The 26,875-nt window shown below is 42.4% G+C and overlaps 1 protein-coding gene across 1 annotated transcript in view; it reads right to left on the bottom strand.

Annotated features, from left to right (window-relative positions):
- Nucleotides 1-23,982, bottom strand: part of loxl2b (lysyl oxidase-like 2b) — a 48,229-nt gene extending 24,247 nt beyond the window's left edge. The window contains exons 1-4 of the mRNA XM_080041442.1: nt 23,858-23,982; nt 19,989-20,348; nt 19,219-19,394; nt 2,307-2,518 (exon numbers count right to left, since the gene is read on the bottom strand). Of these exons, the coding sequence (XP_079897568.1) occupies nt 2,307-2,518; nt 19,219-19,394; nt 19,989-20,337 (737 nt within the window). The 5' untranslated portion in view covers nt 20,338-20,348; nt 23,858-23,982. The remainder of the gene's footprint in view (nt 1-2,306; nt 2,519-19,218; nt 19,395-19,988; nt 20,349-23,857) is intronic.
- Between the last annotated feature and the right edge of the window lie 2,893 nt (nt 23,983-26,875).

Raw genomic sequence — 26,875 nt, 5'->3', positions numbered from 1 at the left:
CATAAGACTGGACGACAAGGGCAATTACATTAACATATTGTACAATTAATAGCATGAGAGTGAGAGGTAAGCTAGCAGCTGGACGGTGCACAGTCTTATATGAACTTGAACAAAGAAAGGTTAATGACGGTCCGTCAGATGTGCTGGGTTATTAAATCTCTTCCTCTCCGTTAATCAGTGAGCCCATATTATGCCATACTAATGAGCCTCATTTGCAGAAGAGCCATGTCATATCATACTGTCCAATAGCTGATGGTGCCTAGGGGGGGGGGAAAAATGGATCTAAATGGTACAGGCAACATTTGTTTTTCATTTGGGAGCTGGCGAGCGGGAAGCTACGGACCGGGAGCCATCCAGAGCTAATGTTCTGGCCCTGCTATCTCCTCAAAATGCAATTTGGGCAAGGGGCCATGATGCATATCAGTGGCTTCCAAATGGAGTGATGATTAAATAAACTGGTGGTCCCCAGGCTGTCAAAGTTGTCTGCTCACCAACATTCTCTTCAAAATGTGGCCTTATACTCAAGTTTTAATTTTTTGTTACTACTACTCAGCTTGTGAAAACTGCCGTATAATGTCTTTTGTGGCTCTGAAGGAGCTCTGTCAAGTTGCACAAAAAGTAAGTGCTACGAGGAACTTTGAAATATTTCAGATTTAAAAAAAAATGCCATGTAACAGCAAACAAGACCATCAGTGCAAAAAAATTCAATTTTTATATAGGTTTTCGGACCGCCTTTTTCATGGGTACGCTCACCCAGGAACATCAGCTGAGGGGGGCGCTGAAATGAACACAAACTTAAAGTCATTAGTATATTCTTTTTACTGTCTAAACATTGTTTTAAAGGTTTCAATAACATTGTGGGTTGAAAAACTGACAACTTGCAATTTTGTGGCAGGAAACTGGGGACAACACATTACAGAAGACCATGGATTCCTCACATGCATATATTAGACATTTTCACTGAGATCCTTCATTCTCAAAGTGACTATGGATAAAGCTACATCAGCACAGGAGCAAAGTCAGGTTTATGAGACAGACAGTGGCAGCTTTCGGCTCTGGGTCATTGCCTTTTCAAACGACAGCCTGTAAAACACACACAGACACACACACACACACACACACACACACACACACACACACACACACACACACACACACACACGGTGTCTGGGTGCCTAAGCGAAGAGTAGAGCTGACACGTAGATGGAAAGTTAAGGAGCCACCGTGCTCTGCTGTCTGTGGTTACCTCAAGCAGAAGGAAACTTCTTCCAGCCCCGGGCAGACAGTAAATTCTAGGCTAACTTGCTGGCTTTTTATATGCTACGTAATGATTAACCTGTGGTCGTTTGGCCGCCAGCTTCCTCATGTAAGCAGGTTTTACAGTCGCCCGCACATTACCGAAGCACTGTGGAATGAAGGCATACCCATGCTGGACATACGGGTTGCCAGGTTGGGTTTTCAGTGTGTCATTTAAACCCTTTCAACCCATCTTGGTGACTTCCTAAATTTCATAAAATGGGCAATTTCTGAAGATTAAACCTTTGTTTTAACAGATTTATTAGACCGTTAGGACTGCAAGAAGTGAACCAGTATTCTTTTTACATGGTCTCTTTTTAGCAAAATGACCAAAAAGACACAACAGTCATATGATCTAAATATGTATGAACCTGTTTAGATTCTGAAGGTGAGACACTGAAGGCAAAAACCTCAATTTTGAAATGTTTGGCTATTTTGCTTTCATAACATGTTTTATTTCATACTATTATAGATAAAAGGTCCAAAGTGTACATTTAGGTGTCTTATTTGACCAAACCTTGTCTGTTTGCATCTGTACTGTATATGTCTCCAGTAAAACCATCTTTAACGGCCATTATGTCCACTTTTTATCAATAAACTTTCCATAATTTTTTTTAGCACCAATCGTTATTACATAAGGATTTCTTTATATGTTGTAATTGTCTGATTTATGATCTTTTTCTTAAAAAGTTAGATATTCACATATTTGAATTTGCCATATTTGCATATGTATTCAAACATTAAAAAAAAAAAAAAAATGTTTTCATTCACGTAATCAACTGGAAAAGTTTCATGATGATATATACGTATATCTATAAGTTAATAATGTTACCCTATTCACCTGCAGTGTCTCATTAAAACATTCATTGCTAGTCGTAATAGGTAAAAAAAAATCAAACAATAAAGGTTTAAAAAGCTAATTTAGTCTGGACCCCTGATTACTTCAACTGTTATGTTATGTGTGTCAGCTTGTACTGGAGCAAACACACATACTGCATTGGGACACTCACTTGTAGACCCTGGCATTGTACTTCCTCTCCCCGGGGAAGCCAAACATGCCACAGATGACTCTGCTGTCGAGCTGGCTCCACTCTGTGTTACAGATCTGCTTCCATTTCCCGCCATCCTTCACCTCTACGTAGCCCTCGGTTACCGGGATACGCTTACGGTACGAAGACAGGATGGCTCGAATGCGCACATCCTCCACTTGAATATCCATGTTCTGTTGACAAAGGAAAGGGAGAAATGGTTACACATGTGAAGCTATAGCTTTAAAGGAGGACTCAGCCATTCTGGAGAACGCTTGTTGTCAAAATAGTTTTGTGTCAAAATCAGTGAATATCTCCTCACGATCCACATCCTGTCCGTACTGTGTGTGCACCATAGATAGTATATAAAAGGTGTGCACTGGAAACTAATCTGGTGTTATTCCAAAGCCTAGGCTCTGTAAACGACATGTTGCTAGCTAAAGTGGCCCCCTTTGTGTAAAGACAATTTGTTTACATACCAGTTTACAGAGCCTGTGCCGTGTACACCAGATTTATGTTTTCAGCGCAGAGCTTGCGCTGAAAAAATAAATCTGGTGTACACACAGTATGGATGGGTTGAGGAGATATTAACTGATTTTGACAAAATAGTGATTTTGAAAACAGAAGTTCTGCAGAATGGCTGACAACAGCCCACATCACAGCAGCAAACAACACAGTTACTAGCAACACATTACGCTAAAACGATGCTAATAATTATGCTCACTGACTGTAAGTGGTCACATATACCATGATATACATGTGTTTATGTGTAATAATTTCCTAAAATGTTAAATCATTTTTCCTTTGCCTATATTTGACAAACTGTCAATGTTTATCTGATAACTAGTTTTGCACAGTGGCATACAGTGTTGTGTTTCCATTTCTCTGGCCAGACCGACCTCTGCAATCAGACATGATATAAACAGTATAAACACGTGTTGTTATGTAGCATACATTAAAACGGCAGCAGCTCAGCGCCACGTGTGCTCCTTGTAAATTCTCTTAAGGTTGCTCAAACGTGTTTACAATAAATCACCTTGTTAATGCTACACACCATGACCGGCTGCCCTGCAAGTGTGTTTGGCTGTAAAAGCCAAAAAAAGCATCAAAGGGTTTCCATGGTAGCACGTGCAACACATTGCAGAGCGTTGCTGGAAAGCGAAGAAAAAAAATGCACCAACGCAGCATTGTGAGGCCCCACGTTCAGTATGGGGCAATTAAGAAAACAGACATCTCTTTCCACGTCTACATGGACCACAGGCTGACAGGCTTCAGACGGCCCTATTCTGCCTGTGTGTCGGTTACTCTCACCAGCCCCATCGCTCAACGGCCCATATAGGTTCACTCTTAAATGTCATGGTAAAACCTACACACCGTTCACAACTCTAAGTGACTCTAAGGGTGTATTCACACTGGGAAAGTCCACTAGTTCACTTGCTTTGGTCCAGACCAAATAGAGTATAGATTTTTTTTTGTTTGGTGTGGTCCACCTTCATATTGCCCCTTTGTAAGTGAACCAGCATTACGAAGCAAAACCACACGTCATCTGAGGTCATTCATTCATTGGACAGAGATTCTGGGGTGGAGAGAAGCAAGAACGAAGTAAAAACTAGCGAAATATATAATTGATATAATATTAAAAATAATAAAATGGCCTACATCTAGCCTATAAATAAAGAAGAAAAAAATCGAATTATTGTTGTTTCATATGGTCATAATATGAAGCCCTATGACAATGCCACGTTATGTGGCTTGTAGTCTACGATGTGAAACATAATTTTACTGTATTTTTGCTGCTGGACGTGCGGCTCGCGAGAAGAATAGGCTCATGCCCACACTCAGCTGATTAAGCTGTGTATCAGCTGAGTGTCAGTTCGGCGCAGTTCAGCTCCAGACTGACACGGGGATAGTATTGACGGTCCCATACATGGGAAGCAAAATAAAAACACAAACTTCTTGCGCAGCGTGAACCTGTTGGCACTGTGCGGGAGACGCTCCCCTCTCCTTCATCTGATCGCTGAACACATTCAGCATTTTTACGCGTCCTCTTGATCAAATGTAATATATTGTTCTGGGCTCTCGGTCAAACCACAATTTATCGTCCTAACAATGGCGACAACAACACTTTCCCATAATGTGAAGCTGGCTGCAATTTATTAAAAAATAAAAGGCACAGTGCTGCCTGCATTCGGGTTGGATCTAGTCCAGACAAATTCACACCACAAACGAACTGCAGCAGAGTGCGTTTGGAAACGCACCGAGACTACCTCTTCAGCTGGGTCTCGGAGCGCTTGTTTGGTCCGCCCCCGAGTGCGATTGCTGTTTTCACACCTGCCTGAAAGATGCGCACCGAAGGCGGAAGTGGACCTGAGTTTGTTTCAACCGAACTAAACACGGCATGTGTGAATACACCCTCTAAGTGAAGCCTTCCTCAAAGCTGTAGAATGTTTACCTACACATTACGTGTTATTAAGTGTTATGTCTTTTTGGATACACTGCTGAGGGCCCCAAAGTCTACAGTAGAATGTTCAAATTCTACATCTGGTGGCTTTAATTATAAACAGAACTGTCATTAAGTTGTCAAACATAAATAGGGCCACATCCAGTAAGAATGGATAGCGCACGCTAATAACTCCACACATTGCGGCAAAATAGCGCCCGCAATCGGCTCCGTTTTAGCACCATATCCACTAATGAATTTGCAGTAAGTATATACTAACACGACCACACAGTTTGGCAGCTGGGTGCAGTTTGCCCTCGTTTAGCGTTTACATGAGTGAGCGGACAGGCCCGCCGGCCGTCAAGGAGCAAACACCTGTACAGTTGTCCTGGGCCGAGGAGGGGTGAGGGACACAGGGAGACACTGCGTTTACATGCACTCATAATCGGGTAAATAAACGAATAAGACTTCAACAGGACTTTTGAAATACATGTAAACACCTTTATCCGATCTACTTCGCACATTAACGGACAAGAGAAGTCGGATAAGAACACCTAGATAACTCGTTCATTGTCGGCATTCTCTCTGCATGTATACAGGGATCGGATATCGCAAATCGGAGTTCTCGTTCTGCGGAGGATTTCACACGAAAGTGGAAGGAGACGACGTAAAAAATAGTAGGGTCATTGCATAGATAGTATAGAAAAATATAGATATAAATAAATATTTGCATATAATATAATAATTTATACATATATATATATATATATATATATATATATATATATATATATATATATATATATATATATATATATATATATATATATATATATATATATATATATATATATATATATAAACGATTGCCGGAAGGGAACCGGACGTGGGTCTAAAACCACTTGTTGAAAGGGATACAGCGCCACCTAGCATAGTGGAGACAGCCATGCATTGGACGTTTATCCGATTTCTGAAAGGCCATGTATACTCAGACAAGTGACACGGTCCGTTCGAGTGTGTATTTCGATATAAGTCTTAATCCAATCTAGTTGTGCCATGGAAACGCACTGACTGAGAAAAAAACTAAAACAAACTTCTCTTACAAGAAAAGAGAAAAAGAGGAAGACGCTGCTTTGCTTAGGCCTACTATTATTTATTTATTTTAAACTCAACGAGGACACTGTCATCCTACTTCTGTGCTGGAGCAATCAATTTTGCACTGAATTTTGACTATTCCCTCATTTAAATACATTCAAATAAGAGAGCAACCTTCGTAGCTGTCTGCTCGGCGGGGGGATTTCAGAGCAGTTTGCACCCATTTCCCCCTTTGTGCGTGCTCAGGGGATAGGGCGCTTAGGATGTGGCCCTTAGTGCACTATTGCAAAACTATTAATATAATCAATGTTGTCAAACAAAGCAATACATGCAGAGTTTAATGTTACAACTCAATGTTATGTAATTAAAGCTGTACTGGTCCATATTTTCATAACAACAATGGAGGAAATGAATATGTTCAATGTTATTGAGAGCTGACCAGTAGTGACAAACCCACAGAGAATTATCACCCAACTCTGTGTAACTTATGTCGCCCCCATGAGAAATTCTGAGTAATTACAACAACACTGTCGGTGCATCTACAGTCATAAGCCTTCTGTGATCGCGCATGGATTTTATACCTTCTGCTTTACGTCCAGGTTTTTTCTTAGCATTAGAATCAACAGCTGAACTGTTTCTTGGGCTCTTCTTGGGATTTTTTTCTGAGCTCCCGCGCCAGTGTCAGGGGGGGGGTGACACCAGTTTGTAAACGCCGCCATACTGAGAAATATAGAGAGAGTTTTGTGGAGCTGAATCCACTGTGTGTCAACTAGTTTGGCGATGGCTTGAATGTAACCAACATTCATTCCTATGAAAGAGCTACGCGCTGTAGCTTTACATTTTTCAACTCTTTTTTATTTTATTGCCCACAACTCGATAACTGTACACTATCTGACAGCTACATTTCACAAATCCGCATTTAAGATTAGAAATGTAGCTTTTCATCGGCTATAGTTCCCATTTGAAAAAAAAGGAAGTGGCTTACAGTTTATTATAAGCACATGCTCAAGTGTTAGCATTGAACCTTGTGTCTCTCAACATGGCCAGTGGGACCATGTGTGTTTGGCTACAGTTATGAGCAAGGCATCTGCTTTCACAAGACTGTAAAGATAAAACGTTAATTGCGTCTGTCCACTACAGTACATACACATTTAGGATGTTAGGGTGCTTTGATTGGGTATGTTGAGCAATTCAACCGTATTCCATCTTTTGCTAGACTAATGAAGAATGATTGGTTCATCAACAGAATGTGAGCTGAGCCAAAACTTATTCAGTAGCCCCGTTAGCTAACAGGCATGTGTGTGTGTGTGTGTGTGTGTGTGTGTGTGTGTGTGTGTGTGTGTGTGTGTGTGTGTGTGTGTCAGTCAGAAAAAAACAGCTCTGAGCTTTTCCTTTTGCAGGGATTAGATCAACATTTCCCTCTCCCATATAAACCAAACCCACATTCATGTGCTTACGTGACAAGCTAAGGGGAGGGAGCCCAGTCGGGGTTGGAGGTTTGTCACTCGCTCAACAGATGGAGCTGCTAGTACACACTCTTCTCTCATATACAGCCAAGAGGAACCTAGACATCCTATAATGAGTAAGGACAGTTTTCCTTAAATTGGTATTTGCCGATGCCACCGGAGTGAAAACTACAAATCACCATGTGTTTCCTATGCTGTGCTATTTTCTTACCCCCTTAGAGATAACCACATTAAATCACGCCGCTCAGTCAAAAGCAATGAGGTCTGGACTGCAGAGGATAGAAAGTGTATAAAGGCTTAAATGGTGGAACATGATAATGACTAGTAATGTGGGGTTTTAGGGGGATGGGGTGTGGGGTATGTCTGGATTTACATGACTCAGAGTGGCAGACGTGCAGAAAAATAAACAGTTTTTCGCCAAATGTTTGGTTAAAGCAAGGAAGCATCCAGATTGACTTAACGTCGACTGACTTGAGGCACCTACAAAGACTGCTGCGGACATGCTCGTGCTTTAAATGCCCGAGATTGAGTGTCTGATAAACACAGAGAAACTAAACACTCAACCCTCTGACTCTAACAGATAGACGTGTCCACATCTTGGTGAGATAAACAACATCGATGCCAAAGCCTTTATCTGTGTACATAAGAGAACCTTTCTATGTCTATGTTGAGAGTTCGCTTGGAGGTCAGCACAAAGTTCACGGATTGTTCATGATGTGCCTTACCCTGCGTTCTTATACCCATACTTTCATACTATTTAGTATGCCAGAAAAAGATTTAAGATGTCCCAATACAGGCACATCAATTGTAGAATTCTGAGAAATACATAAATGCCTCACTAACTCCAATAGCATTTGGGAGTATTCGTCTTTATTCTTGACATATTGAAAAAAAAAATGTTTCTCTCCTGTGGCCCTTAAAACTCTTCTGTACTTTAGTATGTAGTGTAGTAGAAAGAACAAGTATGTGATTTGGAACGCAGGGTCAGTTGAACTGAACTTCCGGTTTGGATTTCAGATGTGCGCTCACGTGTCCGTTTGTAGTCTAAAACGGCTACACAGCCACAGAAAATAAGAGATTTCTAACACATATGTCTTGCTTTTGGGGAGGTGGGGGGGGAGCTTGCGTTCCCTGAGTCTGTGCTTGTCCAGGAGGGAAAGTAGCACGGATGGAAAAGCCATTAGTGGGATGAGTTGTGTGCGAGAGGTACAGGGGGGCCTCAAACCTTTTTTTTTCTACCAACTCAGCTCAGTTTTCACAGAGACTACAGACAGAGAGAGGTTGCAAAACACATTTCTCTATGTCAAAAGCTGCCACATTGCTTCAAGTCTTCATTTCTAGCTTTTGAATTTTCCTACCACTAGCCTACATGCTGGTTATGTCATCTCTTTCTCTTAAGTTTACTGAACCACAGGGAGGCCCACAAGCTGCAAACTATTCTTTCCCAGAACACACACACACTGTCACACTGTAGAAAAGGCCCCAACGTGTATAGGTTACAGTGTTTGTTATTTTATTAAAGTGTTTTAAGATGTGTTTTATTCAGAATGGTTCTGCTGCGAGCATATTCAACTGGCACTACTTAATTCAACTATTAATTCACTATTGAGGCATCGTATCTGTTTGAATACAGACATGATGGGCGGCTGGGGCGAAGTGTGTAGGGTGGTCGTCCACTGGAGTGCAGGGTCGGTGGTTCGATCCCCCGTCTCCCCGCCACATGTCCAAGTGTCCCTGGACAAAGAGACACTGAACCCTAAATGTCTCTTGGTAGTTAGCTTGCACCCTGCGTGGTAGCTGCTGCTGATATCGGTGTGTGAATGTGTGTGATGGGGTGAATGTGTACAAAACAATGTAAAGCGCTTTGGGTCGGTGAAAAAAACACGGAAAAGCGCTATATAAGTGGAGTCCATCAGATCAGGAACGTTGTTTGTTCAAACCCTTAAAATCAAACCTTTTTCCTTTTGTTCTCATGCTGTTGTTCTGTAAAAGCTTCCAGAACACTGAAGACAAGGTTTCTTCTATAGCTTCACAGGATGAGGCCAAGTCTCATAGGGTTAAGGGGACCCACTGACCAAAGGGCCCATCAACAATCACAACTTCTGATCATTTCTTTCTCACTAGTCCCCTCTAGATTCAAACCACAGTCCAGCGTTCCAAAACAGAAAATATAAATAGCCTCAATAGTTATAGACCCATTGTTTGGTTGCCTTATCTTGCCCACTGCCATGTGTGAGAAGAGAACATACCTTTAGTTTTTTAGTGACATGGTACACAACTCTTCCACGGTTCACTGGAGTATTAAAGACACATTTGCCAGCAAAAACAAAAATGCAAGCAGTTTAGAAACATATGGTTCCAATAGAGGTCTCCAACAACTCTCTCTCTTTCTCTGCCAGAAGAAATCACCTCAAAGCCGCAGAGCAATACCAAGAAATGGGGTTCGTATGCAGAGTGCTCTTTACTTTCAAGCCTCTTTTTCTGAGACTTTCAATGAGTTCCACAGTCATGTTCAGGTCTGTCTGTTGTCTCTATCTGGACAAGGAAGCAATGAAAACGTGATTCATTAATAGCCAGTTTTTTCCTCAAAGCTGGTTATTCTACCCAGCTGCGACACACAAATTGGGGATCATGTGTTCATGTGGAGAATCTGGAGATAATGTTCACAGAGAATGCTGCGTCGCGGTGTGCCCTTCCTTCCCTACGATCCATTAAAAGAGCCTTTGTTAATACCCAACCCAAAGCAGATGTTTCACAGAGTTGTGACACCCCCTCCCCCCCCCCCCACACACACACACACACACACTGGAGCGGCGTCAATTACAGAGACACTGATTGGGATGGAGATTGACTGCTTTTCCATGACATTAAAGCAAAGATTCCAAGACAACATGTGGGAAATTTAGGACACACTTGATAGGGATTTCAGGGAGGGTGGCACTGTCTGCTATAGCCTCCTTTTGTTCGTTTCAAAGTCAAAGTTCTATGCGCTCCACTTTGTTGACAGCCAAGTAAATCAAAAAATAACGCAGCCGACAATGCTTACGGCTGACAACGCCTACTAAAATACCCAACAAGACGTTTGGACATTTGTGCCAATATTCATAATTCATAATTCTACACATCTCTCTTGTTTGTCTAAATTCGCTCCATTGTGCTGTAGACACAGGTGTGATAGCTTAGCCGTCTGATAAACAAATCCCAACTTTTTTTCTCAAGTTCATAACTATATCAAGATGGGCTTTGGGCAGATGGGGTTTGCTTAGGGCATGGTTTGTCTGGTCCACATGACTGTCCAATGTGTTTCAAAGCTCCATAAAACGCTAGTTAGTCAGTAAATGTGGATCAAAAGGGGCATCGTATAAGCTACTGAGGTGTCACGTCAACAGATCCATCTCCGTGACAACCCCATCCACTGATGTGCCACAGCCCCCATGAGGAATACTGAATGATTACAACACATGGTCAGCGCATCTACATGAGGTAAGCCTAACATTTTGTGGGCGCTTATTCAGCTCCTGCACCAGTGTCAGGGTGTGACACCAATTTGTAAACGCTGCCATACTGAGAAAAATACAGAGAGAGTTTTGTGGAGTTGACTCTGTGTCAACTCCTATGGCAATGGCCCGAATGTAACCGACATTCCATTTATATGAAAAAGTGACATACTATAGCTTTAACTGGACCTTGAGTTGGGAATGTTTCCTCAAATAAAACTAGTATTTCCAGGGCATGGTTTAAACCTTTTTGTGTCGGCACATGCATGAGATATGTTACACATTTACAGAGAAAAAGAGGGCTAAGAGGAAGAGTAGCGGAGAAACCACAGCGCTGCATTCCTCTCCAAACGACACAGACGTTCTGTTCTGCACATGATTAGTGAAGCATAAGAGCAGTCAGCGGGATCAAAGGAGCGCTTTCCTTTGACACTGCGCTCAAGCTGTCGCCCTTAAAGAGCAGATTGGAGTACTACTGCCTGAACACAGTCAAATACAGAAGAGGAAGTGCTGATACAATTCTGTGAGTAAAGACGAAATACAATGTCGAGAAAGCTAGACGAATAATATAGTGCTCTCTATGTGCAGTGGACTGTGAGCTGTGAGAGCGACGTCTAATAAGAGTAACACTGAAGCGAAAAAATGTTCAATACCTTCACTCGCAAACAGTGCAGTGTATTAATTAGCCAAGGGGGCGGGGGGGGCGACACCAGTTTGTACACTTAAAAATACAGATTTTAATTTTTTTGTAGAGCTGATAAGCTTAATCAACTTTGTGTAAACTTATGCCTCGTTTTGAGTGGCAGGACTCAGGTCAGTGCGGCTCAGATCGGGACAGCTAGATCTGGCGAGCGTCTCCACCGCCAACCCTATCCTTTATGTAGGCGGGGTTTATGACCCTATCCTTTATGTAGGCGGGGCTTATGACCCTATCCTTTATGTAGGCGGGGTTTATGACCCTATCCTTTGGGTAGGCGGGGCTTATGACCCTATCCTTTAGGTAGGCGGGGTTTATGACCCTATCCTTTAGGTAGGCGGGGTTTATGATCCTATCCTTCAGGTAGGCGGGGTTTATGACACTATCCTTTAGGTAGGCGGGGCTTATGACCCTATCCTTTATGTAGGCGGGGTTTATGACCCTCTCCTTTAGGTAGGCGGGGTTTATGATCCTATCCTTCAGGTAGGCGGGGTTTATGACACTATCCTTTAGGTAGGCGGGGCTTATGACCCTATCCTTTAGGTAGGTAGGGCTTATGACCCTATCCTTTAGGTAGGAGGGGTTTATGACCCTATCCTTTAGGTAGGCGGGGTTTATGACCCTATCCTTTAAGTAGGAGGGGTTTATGACACTATCCTTTATGTAGGAGGGGTTTATGACCCTATCCTTTAAGTAGGAGGGGTTTATGACACTATCCTTTATGTAGGAGGGGTTTATGATCCTATCCTTTAGGTAGGCGGGGTTTATGACCCTATCCTTTATGTAGGCGGGGTTTATGATCCTATCCTTTAGGTAGGCGGGGTTTATGACACTATCCTTTAGGTAGGCGGGGTTTATGACCCTATCCTTTAGGTAGGCGGGGTTTATGATCCTATCCTTTAGGTAGGAGGGGTTTATGAGCCTATCCTTTAGGTAGGCGGGGTTTATGACCCTATCCTTTAGGTAGGAGGGGTTTATGACACTATCCTTTAGGTAGGCGGGGTTTATGACCCTATCCTTTATGTAGGAGGGGTTTATGACAGGAGGGCCTATCCTTTAGGTAGGCGGGGCTTAAGACCCTATCCTTTAGGTAGGAGGGGTTTATGACCCTATCCTTTAGGTAGGAGGGGTTTATGACACTATCCTTTAGGTAGGCGGGGTTTATGACACTATCCTTTAGGTAGGAGGGGTTTATGACCCTATCCTTTAGGTAGGAGGGGTTTATGACACTACCCTTTAGGTAGGCGGGGTTTATGACACTATCCTTTAGGTAGGAGGGGTTTATGACCCTATCCTTTAGGTAGGAGGGGTTTATGACACTATCCTTTAGGTAGGCGGGGTTTATGACCCTATCCTTTAGGTAGGCGGGGTTTATGACCCTATCCTTTAGGTAGGAGGGGTTTATGACACTATCCTTTAGGTAGGCGGGGTTTATGACCCTATCCTTTATGTAGGAGGGGCTTATGACCCTATCCTTTAGGTAGGCGGGGTTTATGACACTATCCTTTAGGTAGGCGGGGTTTATGACCCTATCCTTTATGTAGGAGGGGCTTATGATCCTATCCTTTAGGTAGGCGGGGCTTATGATCCTATCCTTTAGGTAGGCGGGGTTTATGACCCTATCCTTTAGGTAGGCGGGGCTTATGACCCTATCCTTTAGGTAGGCGGGGTTTATGCCTGGATTTATTTTCACTGCCTTGGCCCTATACTATTCCATAGAAAGAGGACTTAGGGAATCCACGTGTCTTACTTTGAAAAATTACATTGTCTTGGTAAAAGCATGCTCAGCCACAAGTAGAGATCCGCTGACCCCAGAGTCAGATGGAGCGCTTCATTTTAAGATCCTCCGGAGGCTAAACATCCGCCCGGGACGCACCGTGGGAATGTGAAGCCTCAGAGGAGGAAAAATACCTTTACATAGCAGGCAGGGAACATCCAGTGGCTATGTGAAAAATAATTAGATCGCTCAAACCATTTTTAAGATGATGACACAAAGGCCAGCCAGGCATTAATCCAGGTTCACAGTGGCTAACATGCTGAAAGGGCTGACAAGGCCATGCATGGCGCCCTATACCCCGCAACACGGCTGGAAGTCTAGAGAGAGGAAGGGGGGGGTGGTTTGACCTTAAGGGCCTCGCAGGGAAAGAATTACCTCAGAGAGGAAAATGGGAGTTGTAAACTCTGCTTGGGGTGACTTCATGGCTGCTTGTAATCCGCTTATTAGAGAGAGAGAGAGAGAGAGAGAGAGAGAGAGAGAGAGAGAGAGAGAGAGAGAGAGAGAGAGAGAGAGAGAGAGAGAGAGAGAGAGAGAGAGAGAGAGAGAGCAGAGGGGAAGAGCAGGGTGGAAAGGGAGAAAAAAGACAGATGAAAATGCAAATAGAAAGGAGAGCTTTGGTTTGACTTATCTCCGTAACCCACTATCCAAATTGTTAAGCTTCGATGACATGTTTTGCTGCTTTTTTCACTGGAGGCTTTTCATTAGTATTTTGTTTGAGGAGTTTGCCTTGATGCTTTTCAACGAGCGGGGCTACTCTGACTCTGCTTGGTTTCGGTTCGGTGCGGCTCAGCATTTATTTGCGTTTTCACTGTTAAAAGTTGGGAAGGGTACTAAAAGAAGCGAGACGATTTTTGTCATCCTTTCGTTGGGGTACCAAAGGGTCCCAAAAGGGGTGGAGCTACACTCTGCAGTCCGTTGATTGGTCGACAAATCGAACTGTGCTGCTCAGTAGAAACAAGGCATGGCCCTAGCAAATAACACATTAAAACGAAAACAGGTCTTTGGGCATCTCCAGAACTGGAACTAAACGATAATTATAAATGTGACCTAAATTACTGCAGTGTATATGCCCCCCAAAGTTTATACTGTACTGAGGTTGAGATAACATTGTATTCACATCTCTAACCACAAATCACACAAATTAAATCAAAATAAAATAGGCATGTGAGACTGACAAATAGGCTACTTTTCCTCACAAAAAGAAAACAATATTCAATCTTTCCCCCTGGACACTGTCACACTCACTGCCTTAATGAAAAACTGATGCTTTTTCGAACGATTGCAACATGTTGTCAATACAATATAGCCATCAAACATGTTTATCACCCTCCCCAACTCCATTAAGCAATCCATCTGTTTCATGACAGCTGCTAAAACAAATGGAAAGCAGTTTGGAAGGAAAAAAATAAGTATTTTGGAAAATGAACTGGAACACATACCCCCAGTGTAAATTGAGGTTAGTTCTATTATATTTCACAATGCAGCTGTCTCTATAAAAACCGACCAGACCAGTTTGTGAGAAGAAGATAGCCATACTCCATTATTATGACTCATTTTTTCTCCCTTTAAAAAAGCTTTTGATAACTTTAAAATTGCAGACAGTTGCACCGAAAGCAGCAACAACAATTACAGTATACTCTGCATGCCTTAATTACATCTGTCCAGTTTTTTCAAATACATTTTTTATATAACGCTATATTGTGCAGCCTCAGTTGACATTTCCCCATGTAGTCAAATGTAGACTAAGAACATTGCTCTTTCACTGGCTGTGTCCTCAGATGTTTTCCAAACTGCTGTTTTTGGTCCTTTTTTTTCTGAGGGGGTTGACTGGAATAAATCCGGTTGAGAAATCTGACTGCATCATCTGTTGGTGTAATTTTGGATAAATGTGGGGGCCTGTTGGACCCGGCGTGGAAACGGGCAACTGCCAAACATCACATTTCATAAACCCTGGAATGTCTTGGTGTTGAAGTTGGTCTGAAATGGAATGTGATTTAATGCGTGCCATCACAGGTCAGACCCTCAGTACTTCTCCATAGACACTTTTGTGCTTTTTCTGAAAGGCAGCAGACCTTCCCCCAAAAGCACAATACCAATATATGAATACATAGTGAAGAGATACAGCAGTCATTATTACACAGACGCATCACTGAACACTAGGTGTCAATCTGTGTTTGTTACTATGCAGCTAAAAGGGACACAGGGCTTAATATACTGTACAGTCAGTGGAGTGCATGTGTAAAGGTGGAGTCCGCCATTCTGGAGAATGCTTGTCGTCAAAATCCCTTTTTGTCAAAGTCAGTGAATATCTCCTCACAATCTCTCTCTACCTGTCTGTACTGTGTGTGCGCTGAAAAAAAAGATCCAGTCTTAATACACAGCCTAAGCTCTGTAAACGGGCATATTGCTGCGGTGGGCCCACTTTGATTACATACCAGTCTACAGAGCCTAGGCTGTGTATTAACACTATAAGTTTCTTTTTGCAGCGCGCACACACACACAGTATGGACAGGTAGCAGATTATGAAGAGATAGTCACATATTTTGAGCTTTCTCCAGAATTGCTGACCGCACCTTTAACTAGGAGCTAAGCTAAACACGAAAGAGCATTTTCATGGAACAAGATGTTTGTTTTTCTACATTTTAACAAGTCGGTCCCAAAAAAAATGGAATCTCTCACAATACAAAACTTGCTTGTTATTCCAACAACGTGAGAAGACAAAGCAGTCACAGAGAGGAGCCTGGGCACAGATGTCAGAGGTCAGCCCCACACGTGCATGCAAAAAAAGGGTTCACGTTTCACCTCCCTCTTAGCTCACTCTCTGGGTATTTCCTCTGTGGTTGTACGGCTGGTCCATTGCACTGAGGTCACCATCACCTGAGAAGTCTGGTGCCTCTATACACTCTGGCTGCTTTGGCACTCTAGAAAACCTACTAATCATCCCATACCACAACCCCCCCCCCCCCTATGACGTCGTCGCCCACCAAAGTGCCCTGGGTATTTACAAGACGACCACTTCCAAATGATAAAGCTGGGCCTGTGGCTTTGTGGCAGTGTTATTTTTTTTTCATGTTCCGGGCACACGTGACTTTTAGTGAATGGAAAAGCCGAGTCGGAGCGTTTTTCTTTATTTCTTTCTTTCAGCTGCTATCCCCAGCTTTACTGCAGACGTCTAGACCCCTTCCAGCCGTGCTCTCTGGAGAATCATAATCCCAACCGTTTGTCTCTGTAAAGCTCTGCACAGGAAGTCAGCTACAGTACATGTTTCCACTGCCATGAAGCAGCTTCAAAGAGGGAACTATACACTGACTTTACACTGCTGTGGGGAAACATCCCTCTGTCTAATATGGTAAATGGACTCCACTTATATAGTGCTTTTCCCTGGTTTTTCACAGACTCAAAGCGCTTTACATTGTTTTTGTTCACATTCACCCCATCACACACACATTCATACACCGATAGCAGCAGCTACCACACAGGGTGCAACCTAACTATCGGGAGCAATTTGAGGTTCAATAGCTGTATCCCATTCCAGGGGCCGCAGCCTACAAAGGCTGCATTTGAAGACCGAATGTGTCATAGCGGCGCGCAAAGGCTTGTCCCATTTGGAAGGCTCCTTCATATGCGGCCGAGAAATGCAGCCTTCGTTTCACGGTTTTGAAGGGTCCAACAGATGTATTCTTCGCGACCCAACATATCCCAAGATTTATTGCGTTTTTTTCAGAGATGGCATAAAATAAAATAAAAAATAACAAAACAGCAACGTGTTGCTCCATCTTCTTAACTTTTATCTTCCTTTCTTTTTTTCTTGTACTTTTTTTTCTTTTCGTCTGGTAGGCAACTTCTTTTTCTTTTTGTGGCAGTCTGTGCTTATTGCGATAAAACATGATAAAAGTCGGAAAAAACACGGACGTAATCATGCCAGGCCAACAGGTGGCGATAATGTGGCGTGTCAAACGACGTAGAAGAACATTGTGAGCGTGCACATTGAGCAGCTTCTTGAGTGAGCGGCAAACAAAACCTAAACTCTACATGACAAAAGCAAAAACCGAAACGAAGCACACTCAGTAGACTCTGCAGACCCTTTTACGTGGACGCCATGTCGTAAATAAGTAGGGCCCTTAAAGCTGCAGCCAGACAGACAAACAATGAGATGAAACTCACTGTGAAGCTCTATAAAGACCATGGGAGCTGCAGATTTCAGCTGATAATTCTCTTTAGGTTGACTGTGCATCCCTGGAGTCCCCACGTCAAGCTCAGGGACTCAGAGATGTTTTTCATTTCAAGCCAACCATAACATCCCCCTAAATCCTGCACCTTGCTTATGTAAAGGCTCTGCAGAACTGTCCACACGTGTTATGAAACACGCATTATGAAAGATGCTAATATTAGTTGTGAAGCTCCCCAGAGAAGAATAGGACAGAGAAAGAGGCTGAGGGGTAAGCTCTGGTCCACAGTGTTGCTCAGAACATTGGAATGTGGCTTCATGAGGTCAGCACAGTGAGCAGAATGATAGCATTCCGCTATTGGTGGTAATTAGCCGGGGTGCTCAGCACAGTCTTTTAAAGGGTCAGGGCTCAGACAACCCCTAACATTAACGAGCACGGCACCCAACAATTAGCAGTTTAACTTCACTTTCACTGACACACTTTCCCTGCAGGTCTGTTTAGGAAGGACCCTTATTAAATAAAACCATGAGCTAGGATGGGTTATTGACTCTGAGTAAGGAAGAACAGCTGTTTCTAGCCAAAAACCTGGAAAGATTTATATTTAAAAGGGTATTAGGAGCATTACTAAGCCTGTGGAAACAATGGTATTGTGTATTCTGTGACAGCGCTTAAGTCATCAGGGTATCTTGCCTTGTGCTTGGAGCCTACAAACTGGGGTTGCACTGGAGTTTGAAGGATGTGGGGCATTGACCATGCAAGGCAAGGTTGAATGAAACAAAAAGGTATGGACAGCTATTAAAGTGCATCATGGGACATGGAGGATCTGGAAGTTTTTGTAACTTATATACCAGAGACACAATTCTGCATGTCTTGGCCTGTGCTGCTTTCTAGGATTTTTCCCATGCTATTTCATAAAAAACTGTTTGTTTGATTGTATTAAGTTACAAATATATTGTGAGATTCAATGTGGTACTCCTTGCTCCTATGGATTCAACAGCTAATTCTGATATCCATCATTGATACCAGCTTGTGAGAGAAAACATTCCAGATGAATAGCGTGATACTTCTGTTCTCCAAGCTGGGCCACACCAGGTACTAAACGCTGCATAAGCATAGTGACATTTTCCTTAACAGTGCCCTCAAGTCTGAATATGTCCACAACTCAGATCTATGTTCGGTTACATACAGCAATGACTGAATGACAGAAATATGCTGCATGTGAAGGGATAATCGCTAACTATTTTGATAATCGATTAATCGGTTTGAGTAATTTTTTTATAAAAAAAATCCAAATTCTCTGATTTCAGCTTCTCAAATGTGAATATTTTCTGGTTTCTTTAATCCTATTATGACGTTAAACTGAAATATCTGTGTGTTTTGGACATAACAATACATTTGAGGGCGTCAACATGGGCTTCGGAAAATGTATTAACATTTTTCACCATTTTCTGACATTTTACGGACCAAAACACTAATCGATTAATAATCGATTAATCGAGAAAATAATCGACAGATTAATCGATTATCAAAATAATCGTTAGTTGCGGCCCTCGTTTAGAGGATTACTAAAAGCCAAAAAAACACATCGTACAACCCAGCAGTCGGCGTGCAAGCTGACAAGGTGTCACAAAACAAATGGTGTGTCCTTTGGGCAGACAGTAAAACAAGAGATCATGACAAAAGGGCTTTACATTGTTACCAAAACAAGCCTCGGGGGCAAGTAAAAAGTGTGCAAGGTTTCAGATATATTTACCTCTACGTGGTTGGGCAGGGTGTTAACAAATTTGAATCCCGGGATCCTCTTGTCGCTGCACACCACACCGACGTCCTCACTGTGTTTGCAGTCTGAGACACCGATCCCATTGGAGGGACACAGGGCCAAGGTCTTCTCTTTGCCAGTGCAGTGGAGATTGTCAAACCAGACGGGCCCTTAAGACAAATGAGAAAGAATTCATCAGCACTTTGCATATTTGATCTATAGTGTGTTATTCACTTTAGCAGTGGAAACAACAAAGGGGAGATGGTTTCTCTTACAATGGGGAAGCACTTAACATGAACCAGCTCTACCAATGCATATTAGAACGTGTAAGTCAGGCTCAGGGGAACCATCAAAAGGTAGAGTCAGTGATTCTGGAGAAGGCTTGTCGTGAATTTTGTCAAAATCAGTGAATATCTCCTCACGTTCCGCTTCCTTCCCGTACTGTGTGAGTGCTGAAACAATATCTGGTGTTAATACACAGCCGAGGCTCTGTAAACTGGTATGTAAACGAAGGGTATGCAAATGGAGGGGGGGGGGGGGGTAACGTAGCTAGCAGCATACCTGTTTACAGAGCCTAGGCAGTGTATTAACACCGGATTTCCTTTTCAACGCACACACATAGTTTAAAAACTTGATAATGTTTATTTGTTTTATTTTTTGTGAGCAATATAATGATAGAATACATGTTCGTCTTACAAATATGTATGTGTTTCCATCCTCAAAATAGGAAAACAAATATGTCACAGTTTCTTTCCTTCAGCTACCTTGTCCTTTGCCGTATTTTGAGGAGGGGGACCATGAGACGGCCTCCAGGTAGCCCAGCTCCCTGCACACCACCTGGGCAGAGTGGATGGTGAAGTCGTCATCGCAGACGGTGCCCCACTCGCTGTTGTAGAAAACCTCCACGCGGCCCTCGTTGTGCTTCCTCTTGTCCCCCGCCAGACGCAGCTGAATCCTGGGTGTGTCGGGCGCTAGCTGTGGGGCGGTGTAATGCTCCTGTTCTGGGTCGGGGTAGCCCGGTGGGTAGCCCAGGTGTTCATACTGGGCAGCAGTCAGCTCTAATAGCACCAATAGAACGACAGTGATGCAGGGAGGACACTGGGTGGCCAGCATCTTGGTTAGAGCTGATGGAAAGAGGGGGAAAAGAGAGGAGCAAGTTGTTAGAACTGTCTCAAGGTGGTGCTTCACAATGGAACTTGTTTTTTTAAAGAGGGATTAGACTGAAGCACAAGTGTGGGAAGGAAGGGTGCATTAAAGGGACACTTCACAGATTTTCCAGTATGAGATTGGAGACTAGACATTTGTACCAGAGAGCCTGTGTTACATAATTGGGGGGGGGGGGGGGGGCGGACAAAAACAAACTCTTAATTTGATCCATTCATGGGACAAAAACTCTGGATATCTCTACCTCGGCTGCTTTCACTTCCACCATTCTCTTTGAAAGCTGTCTCTTATGAAAGTGCAATTCAGGCAGCAGCTCCAGCTATGGACCCTCAAACATCCCTTTCCCGGTGCCACTTTGACCAGGCCACCTCTACTGGCTCCTTTCTACTCACAGGCTCTGCCCCTGTTCCTCACAAATGACTTGAGCTCCTCACCCTATCTCTTAAGTGAGACGTCCAGCCAACCCTCCTGAGAAAAACAAACCCCATTTCAGCCGCGTGTGTACCCGTGGTCATGACCCAGCCCGACCACAGCTTTGGAGGGTCACCGTTAAGAGACCTCCTCCTCCAGACCTTCCTAGTTCACCTGCACTACACCGTTTGGGCTTCCCAGGGTCTACCCAGTCTTCCCACAGCCTGTGTCCCAACTCACCACCAGATAGTGATCGGTCGGTTATCCACTATTTTCACCCGAGTGTCCAAAACATGCGGCCTCAGATCAAATGATACAATGACAAAATCCATTGCGTCATAATTAATAATGATGTAATAAATGTGTTCTTTTGCAGGTAGTTAAGGGCCCTATCCAAACATGTTTTTGTTAAACCTTTATTAGAAAAAATTTGAACAGGTTAATAGAACATCCTTGTAAGACAACATCAATTGGAATGTTCCTAATTCACAATGGGTTGATTCCTTGTCTTGATATCAACAGATGTTAAGTAGAGGTTATGTTGTATGAGACTGTTGCACAATTACTTGATCAGGAATCTCTGTCTGACTCAAGAATCTTGAGTTATGTTCAGAAAGTGAGACGACTCAAGCCTGAAAAAGCACCTGCAGGGTGATGTAATGCCAAACTCCCACAGACACATTACTGATATACTGCTCGGCCACTGCTTCTATACTGAACCATTGGAGAGACAAACTAAATCACATGCCAAAAGCCAGAGACCGATTGAACCCAGAGTTTGTGGTTGGAGGGAGAAAAAATAAAATCTGAAACTGAAAATAGAGCAGTTTTCCTCAGACCAATTAAAGTTCAAATGCTAAAAAAGAAAAATCTTGAGCTTTTGTATAAGAAAAACCTCTGGGCGGGACACTGAAGATACTTCAGCTATATAGGGGCTTTTTTTCTACTTTTCCTCATTGTAACGTGGCAGCCCGGTTACACAAGCTAGAAACAACACTTGCGTTGTTGCATAATGAACCCGATGGAATGAAAACTGTGGCCCCCTGAGTCGGCTGCACACAATCTGTCGGTCCGCGCGGCGATGTGGTCATAAGAAAAACATGGTCGGCATGTACACAAAGAGCCTAGCCTATCCATGCAGAACTGAACCATCTTTCCAGACAGGCACGTACCTGAATACCTGACTCTTTTTGCTGTGGCTGCTCTCCCACTCTTGTGAAGAGTCTGAGAACTGCCCAGTCTATCGACCAGTTTAAAACATTGCTGGAGACTCACCTTTTTTTTGCATTGGCCTTTAACACAAGTTGAGCTTTTGACATTCCTAAGTTATTATTATTATTATTATTATTTTTATTTATTTTCACGTTTCTTACTTTGTTTTTGTATTGTATCTTGTACAGCACTTTGGTCTACCTGATGTTGTTTTTTAAATGTGCCATAGAAATAAATTTCACTTTGACAAAAACAAACAGACAACCAATCTCTTTCAGGATGGCTCTGCTGCCATCAAGAAAAAAGGACGAGGATTGGACAAAAGCTCCAGAAAACCTTTGGTAACATCTCATCCAAACAGACAAACAGCACATTCTGGATGTCTTAGGTGCCCCCCCTCCCCCTTTTTCACAACCGCATTGAACCAGAACACTTTGAAATGTGAAACCCTCTGCTGCCTTTTGCTTTACACACTGAACATCAGTTTATGGACTGAAAAAAATAATGCCCACTTTGCTACGTTCAAACAAAATTATTATTTTTTTCCCTAAAGATATTTTTTGGCATTTTTCTTTATTGATAGTGTTTAAGAGACAGAGGTGAAATGGGGCAGAGAGGGGAGTGACATGCAGAAAACGACTGCGGGCTGGAATCGAACCCGGGTCTGCTGCTGGGCCCGGCCCGGGGGGGGGCCCTACCAACTGAGCTAAGGGCGCCCCCCTTTCAAACAATTTCTATATAAATTATCTTGACGCCCTCTCTAAAAAAACAACAACACTTAATTGGCAGTCCTATCAAGCTGCGTGGAAGGTTCCAAAGGGATTTTTTGGGTCTTGTAATACAATATACACAAACTGCCTCCACATTCATGGTAGTGAATCTCACGTGTCCCACCTGCTGCTGCAAGGAATCTATGCTTTGGCTTGAAAAAGGTCAAAGAGTCAGCCTATAAGAATGCTCGTCTCTGGGCCCTTTTTGTTAAGCGCTCCAAGGTTTTCACTGCACGGAGATGCGTACCAAAAAAGGCTTCAGGTTCAAATGCACCACAAGGGTTTGGACCAATATAATACTGTGAGAGAAACAGAAAGGGCCTGCATGACATTGGCAGCCCACTGCATGGTAGCTGTATGGAGATCCAACTGTGTCAACAAAGTCATCAATCCACTAGTAACTACACATGATATGTAATGCTCAAAGGTAACGCACACGATTATTATCGTTTTTTTATATGCTTTTTATAGCTGTATTACTCTGCATTGTCATTGTTTTATTATTCTAATTGTTGGGCACTTTGTTGAACTTTGGTTGTTTTAAATGTGCTACCTATGAGTAAGCTAAAAGCTGATTGGTTGGAAGTTGATTATAAAGAAAATATTTGATAACTTTTCCTGCAAATGCAACAAAAAATATCCTAGGCCCTATTTTAAGAAGACAGGGCAAAAGTTAAAACCACGATGATTCAATTCCAACACAAAGGCAAGACAAGGCAATTCAAGTATCTCTATATAGCACAATTCAAAGTGCTTTACAGGGGCAAGATTAAAATGCATGATACACATTAGAAAAGCGAATGAATAGAAATAAAACATTTACAAGCTAATGAGTAGAAATAGAACATTTATAAAATTGCAGGTTAAAATGGAAACAGAAAAGTCTTCAGACTTGATTTAAAAGAGCTGAGAGTAACAGACCTCAAGTTCTCTGGGAGTTTGTTCCAGAAATGTGGAGCATAAAAGGATTGCTGACCTCCGCACATACACAGTAATAGCAGGATATACAGTAAGCCGCCTCAATATAGCTTTGGCTTCAATTCTCGTATGTGCAGGCCCCAGCATGCATAACTTACTTTTTCCTTCACGTTGGGCTCTGTCCCTCCTCGGGCCGTTAAGGCTGCAGTCACTGACAGAAGGCGGTCCGGTCCAGTGTGCAAAGACAGACAGACACAGCTTAGCCCAAAGTCAGCTGCTCTCCTCTTCCTCCTCCCTCTCTCTCTCTCTCCAAACTTTCACTGTCCCCGCCCCCCTGACGCCCACCTCCACTCTACGGTGACCTCACCGGAGACGAGATGTGGCCCGTCATTTGGACATTTTATAACACCGACCTGAATATATGGAAGATTTTATTGGACTTTAATATCTGTGAAAGCAAAACAGTTTTTTAAAAGCACAGAAGACAATTGACAAGTGTGTATCATGATTCACACGTATTTCACTATCCATAAACCTGTAATTTTTGACTTGCAAATATGTAGAACTTACTCTGAAAATACAAAGTCATATTTACGCATTTACGGATCTGTTTCTGCTTGTGAAAAGGGGTTTGCATATTTGTGGATTGCCTCCTGTGAGTTTGTGAGCCACATTACATTTTTACATAATTTTGTCCAACTTCTACCACCGAGATCTGTAGAACAAGCCTTACAAATGTGAAGTGCAATAATTTGTATGTGTGTAATTTTGTTTTGTAAAGTTATATCCACACAAAGAAAAAGTGATTTGCAAATATGTAGAATTTAGGCTGTAAATGTGTATTTTAATTTTGCATAATTTTTTTTAATTTTTTTAATGCAAATAGTTTCACCACAAAAAAAGACATGTCAACTCTTATTTACACATTTACAGAACCATTTCTACATGTGAAACTGGCTCTGCGCATTTGTGGATCGCTTCCTGTGCGCTCACGGAATATTGTCCAATTCGTGCCGCAGAGATCTGCAAAATGACACCTGTAAAATGAGGTCTGTATTTTGAATTCTGTACTTTAGGTGCAGTTATACAGGTCCACCAGCAGATGGCGAACTCGCGGCGCAGCCTTTAAATTATATACTATTTATGGGCGAACCACATGGCCCCCTTGACCAATCAAAGGAGCTTGTTTAGGGGCGGCCACCTCATTGGTTCATTTGGAGGCCTGTCACACGAACAGAGGAGGGAAAAAAAGCTGTCCACAGCTCAAGCTCATTCTCGAGTTCGTCGGACATTATTCCTCGTGAATGAGCAGGAAAGCAGCTGGCTGCAGACTAGCGGAGCTGAGTACCGGTAATAAGAGAGGTATGTTGTTATGCTGACCCACCATTATACTATCATACAGTAGTTTGTGCGCTGGTCACCTGCGAGGGTAATCAGCATTTCTTGCTAGGCTATTTAGCGAGCTAGCTGACATGTTACACTAAGCATGATTATTTGAGTTTGTCGCCGTCATTTTTAGCACACAGACATGCCGCGACACGCGACAGGCAAAGCTTCTCCCTTTCATATAATATTTCAATTGTAATACAACAATATGCCAACTAATTAGATGGTCATTTAAATGCAGGCTATACATGTGTGGGGCAGTTACCTCTAAAAAAAAACGTTTTACTCTTAGTAGCTATTATGTGTGTTGGTCACCTGTGTAGCTAGTAACTGGTGTTACAGGGTTAAAGTGATTGTGAGCTTGGTGTAGTTAAATAATTGCAGTAACATTGCCAAAGTATTGTGAATGTGATCAGATGAGTTTCATAATTATGCACTTCAGGCGAGATTGCCATTATAAGAATTTAGCATGGTAAAACATGATTAGCATCACTTTGTTTATTTTTATGTTATCCATAGTTTACAACGTAACACAAGCTGTCAAAGAAAGGTACTACAAGCCTCCCCCTGACTGTTATGGTGCTGTCAGCTGGACCTGCTTTTACATACAATAATGCTAAGAATACCAGGAGCCAGTACTGTAATGATATTTTAATTAAAACATGCATACTCATATGACACATGGTTGTGTAACCTAAAATGTTGTGGACATTATTGTAACAGAATGTATCTTTCCCCATTTAGGAAATGCTGCTGAATCGTTTTCTGGACTGGCTGCACTACAGACCATCAAGCTCTGGACCTGGACCATATCCAGTTCATACTGTCATGGGACCAAACCAACCTCAGATCCCTCAAGCACATGCAAAGCACTGGCTATGTTAAGGGTCATCTTTTTCATATCCCTGTTAAAAAGACCTTATAGAAATCACAAGCAAGGACTAATGACAGTGCACCAACCTAATGCTCATTAATTGGTTATCCATGAACATTTTGACTTTGTCTATTTTATGTAAATTGGAAAATTACAGAACTAAACATGTGAATGTATTTGTGAACTCATAACTTTGTTTTACTACTCCTCAGTTGTAGTTTTCTAGAGTTATCCAACCCCACTGTCATCATGCAGTTTTATAAACGATTACTACATTCTCTGTAACTCCTATGATGACCGGGCAAGCGTAGGTTTCATGTTTGCATGTGGATGAAATGGGATGTTGCCTTTGAACCACCTCCACTCACGTCAGCCATGGGAATCTCCCATCCAATTCAGAATTTGACAAGCTATTCTCAGCTGCTCTTGGGACAGTGGAAGTGAAAACGACTAAAGAACAACACTAACAATTATCAAAGCACTGGAAACAGATAATTTAATAACTGCATGCTACAGTAGACAGATGTTCTGCTAGTTTGAAAATATGGTAGAACAAAAGTTACTTGCTCTGACATGGCATTGTTAATGGGTGAAACTATTATATTGCACACTTGTATTTTATTTGTTCTAGGTGCTAATTATTTTTTGCTGCTGGGCCCGTTTCACAGTGTTACATTGCTTTGTCGTGTACTCCTGCCTGCTTGTTTATTTGATGTATTTCTTTACTTTTTATCCATTTCTAAGGACCTATTTGTGAACCAAAAATAAAGATTGATTGATTGATATCACTTGAATGGTCACATACAGTATTTTGCTGGGAGTTCACTTAGTCAATTGGACAGACCACATATCAGTACAATCTGTGTGCTCAAATAATAGTTGTGTTTTTTATATCCTATACATCCCTAGAATATGT

This window comes from Ammodytes marinus, assembly GCF_949987685.1.
Source record: "Ammodytes marinus genome assembly, chromosome: 2".
Classification (NCBI taxonomy): domain Eukaryota; kingdom Metazoa; phylum Chordata; class Actinopteri; order Uranoscopiformes; family Ammodytidae; genus Ammodytes; species Ammodytes marinus.
Note: the sequence above shows the minus strand (reverse complement) of the source record. Positions and strands in the feature narration are given on the sequence as shown.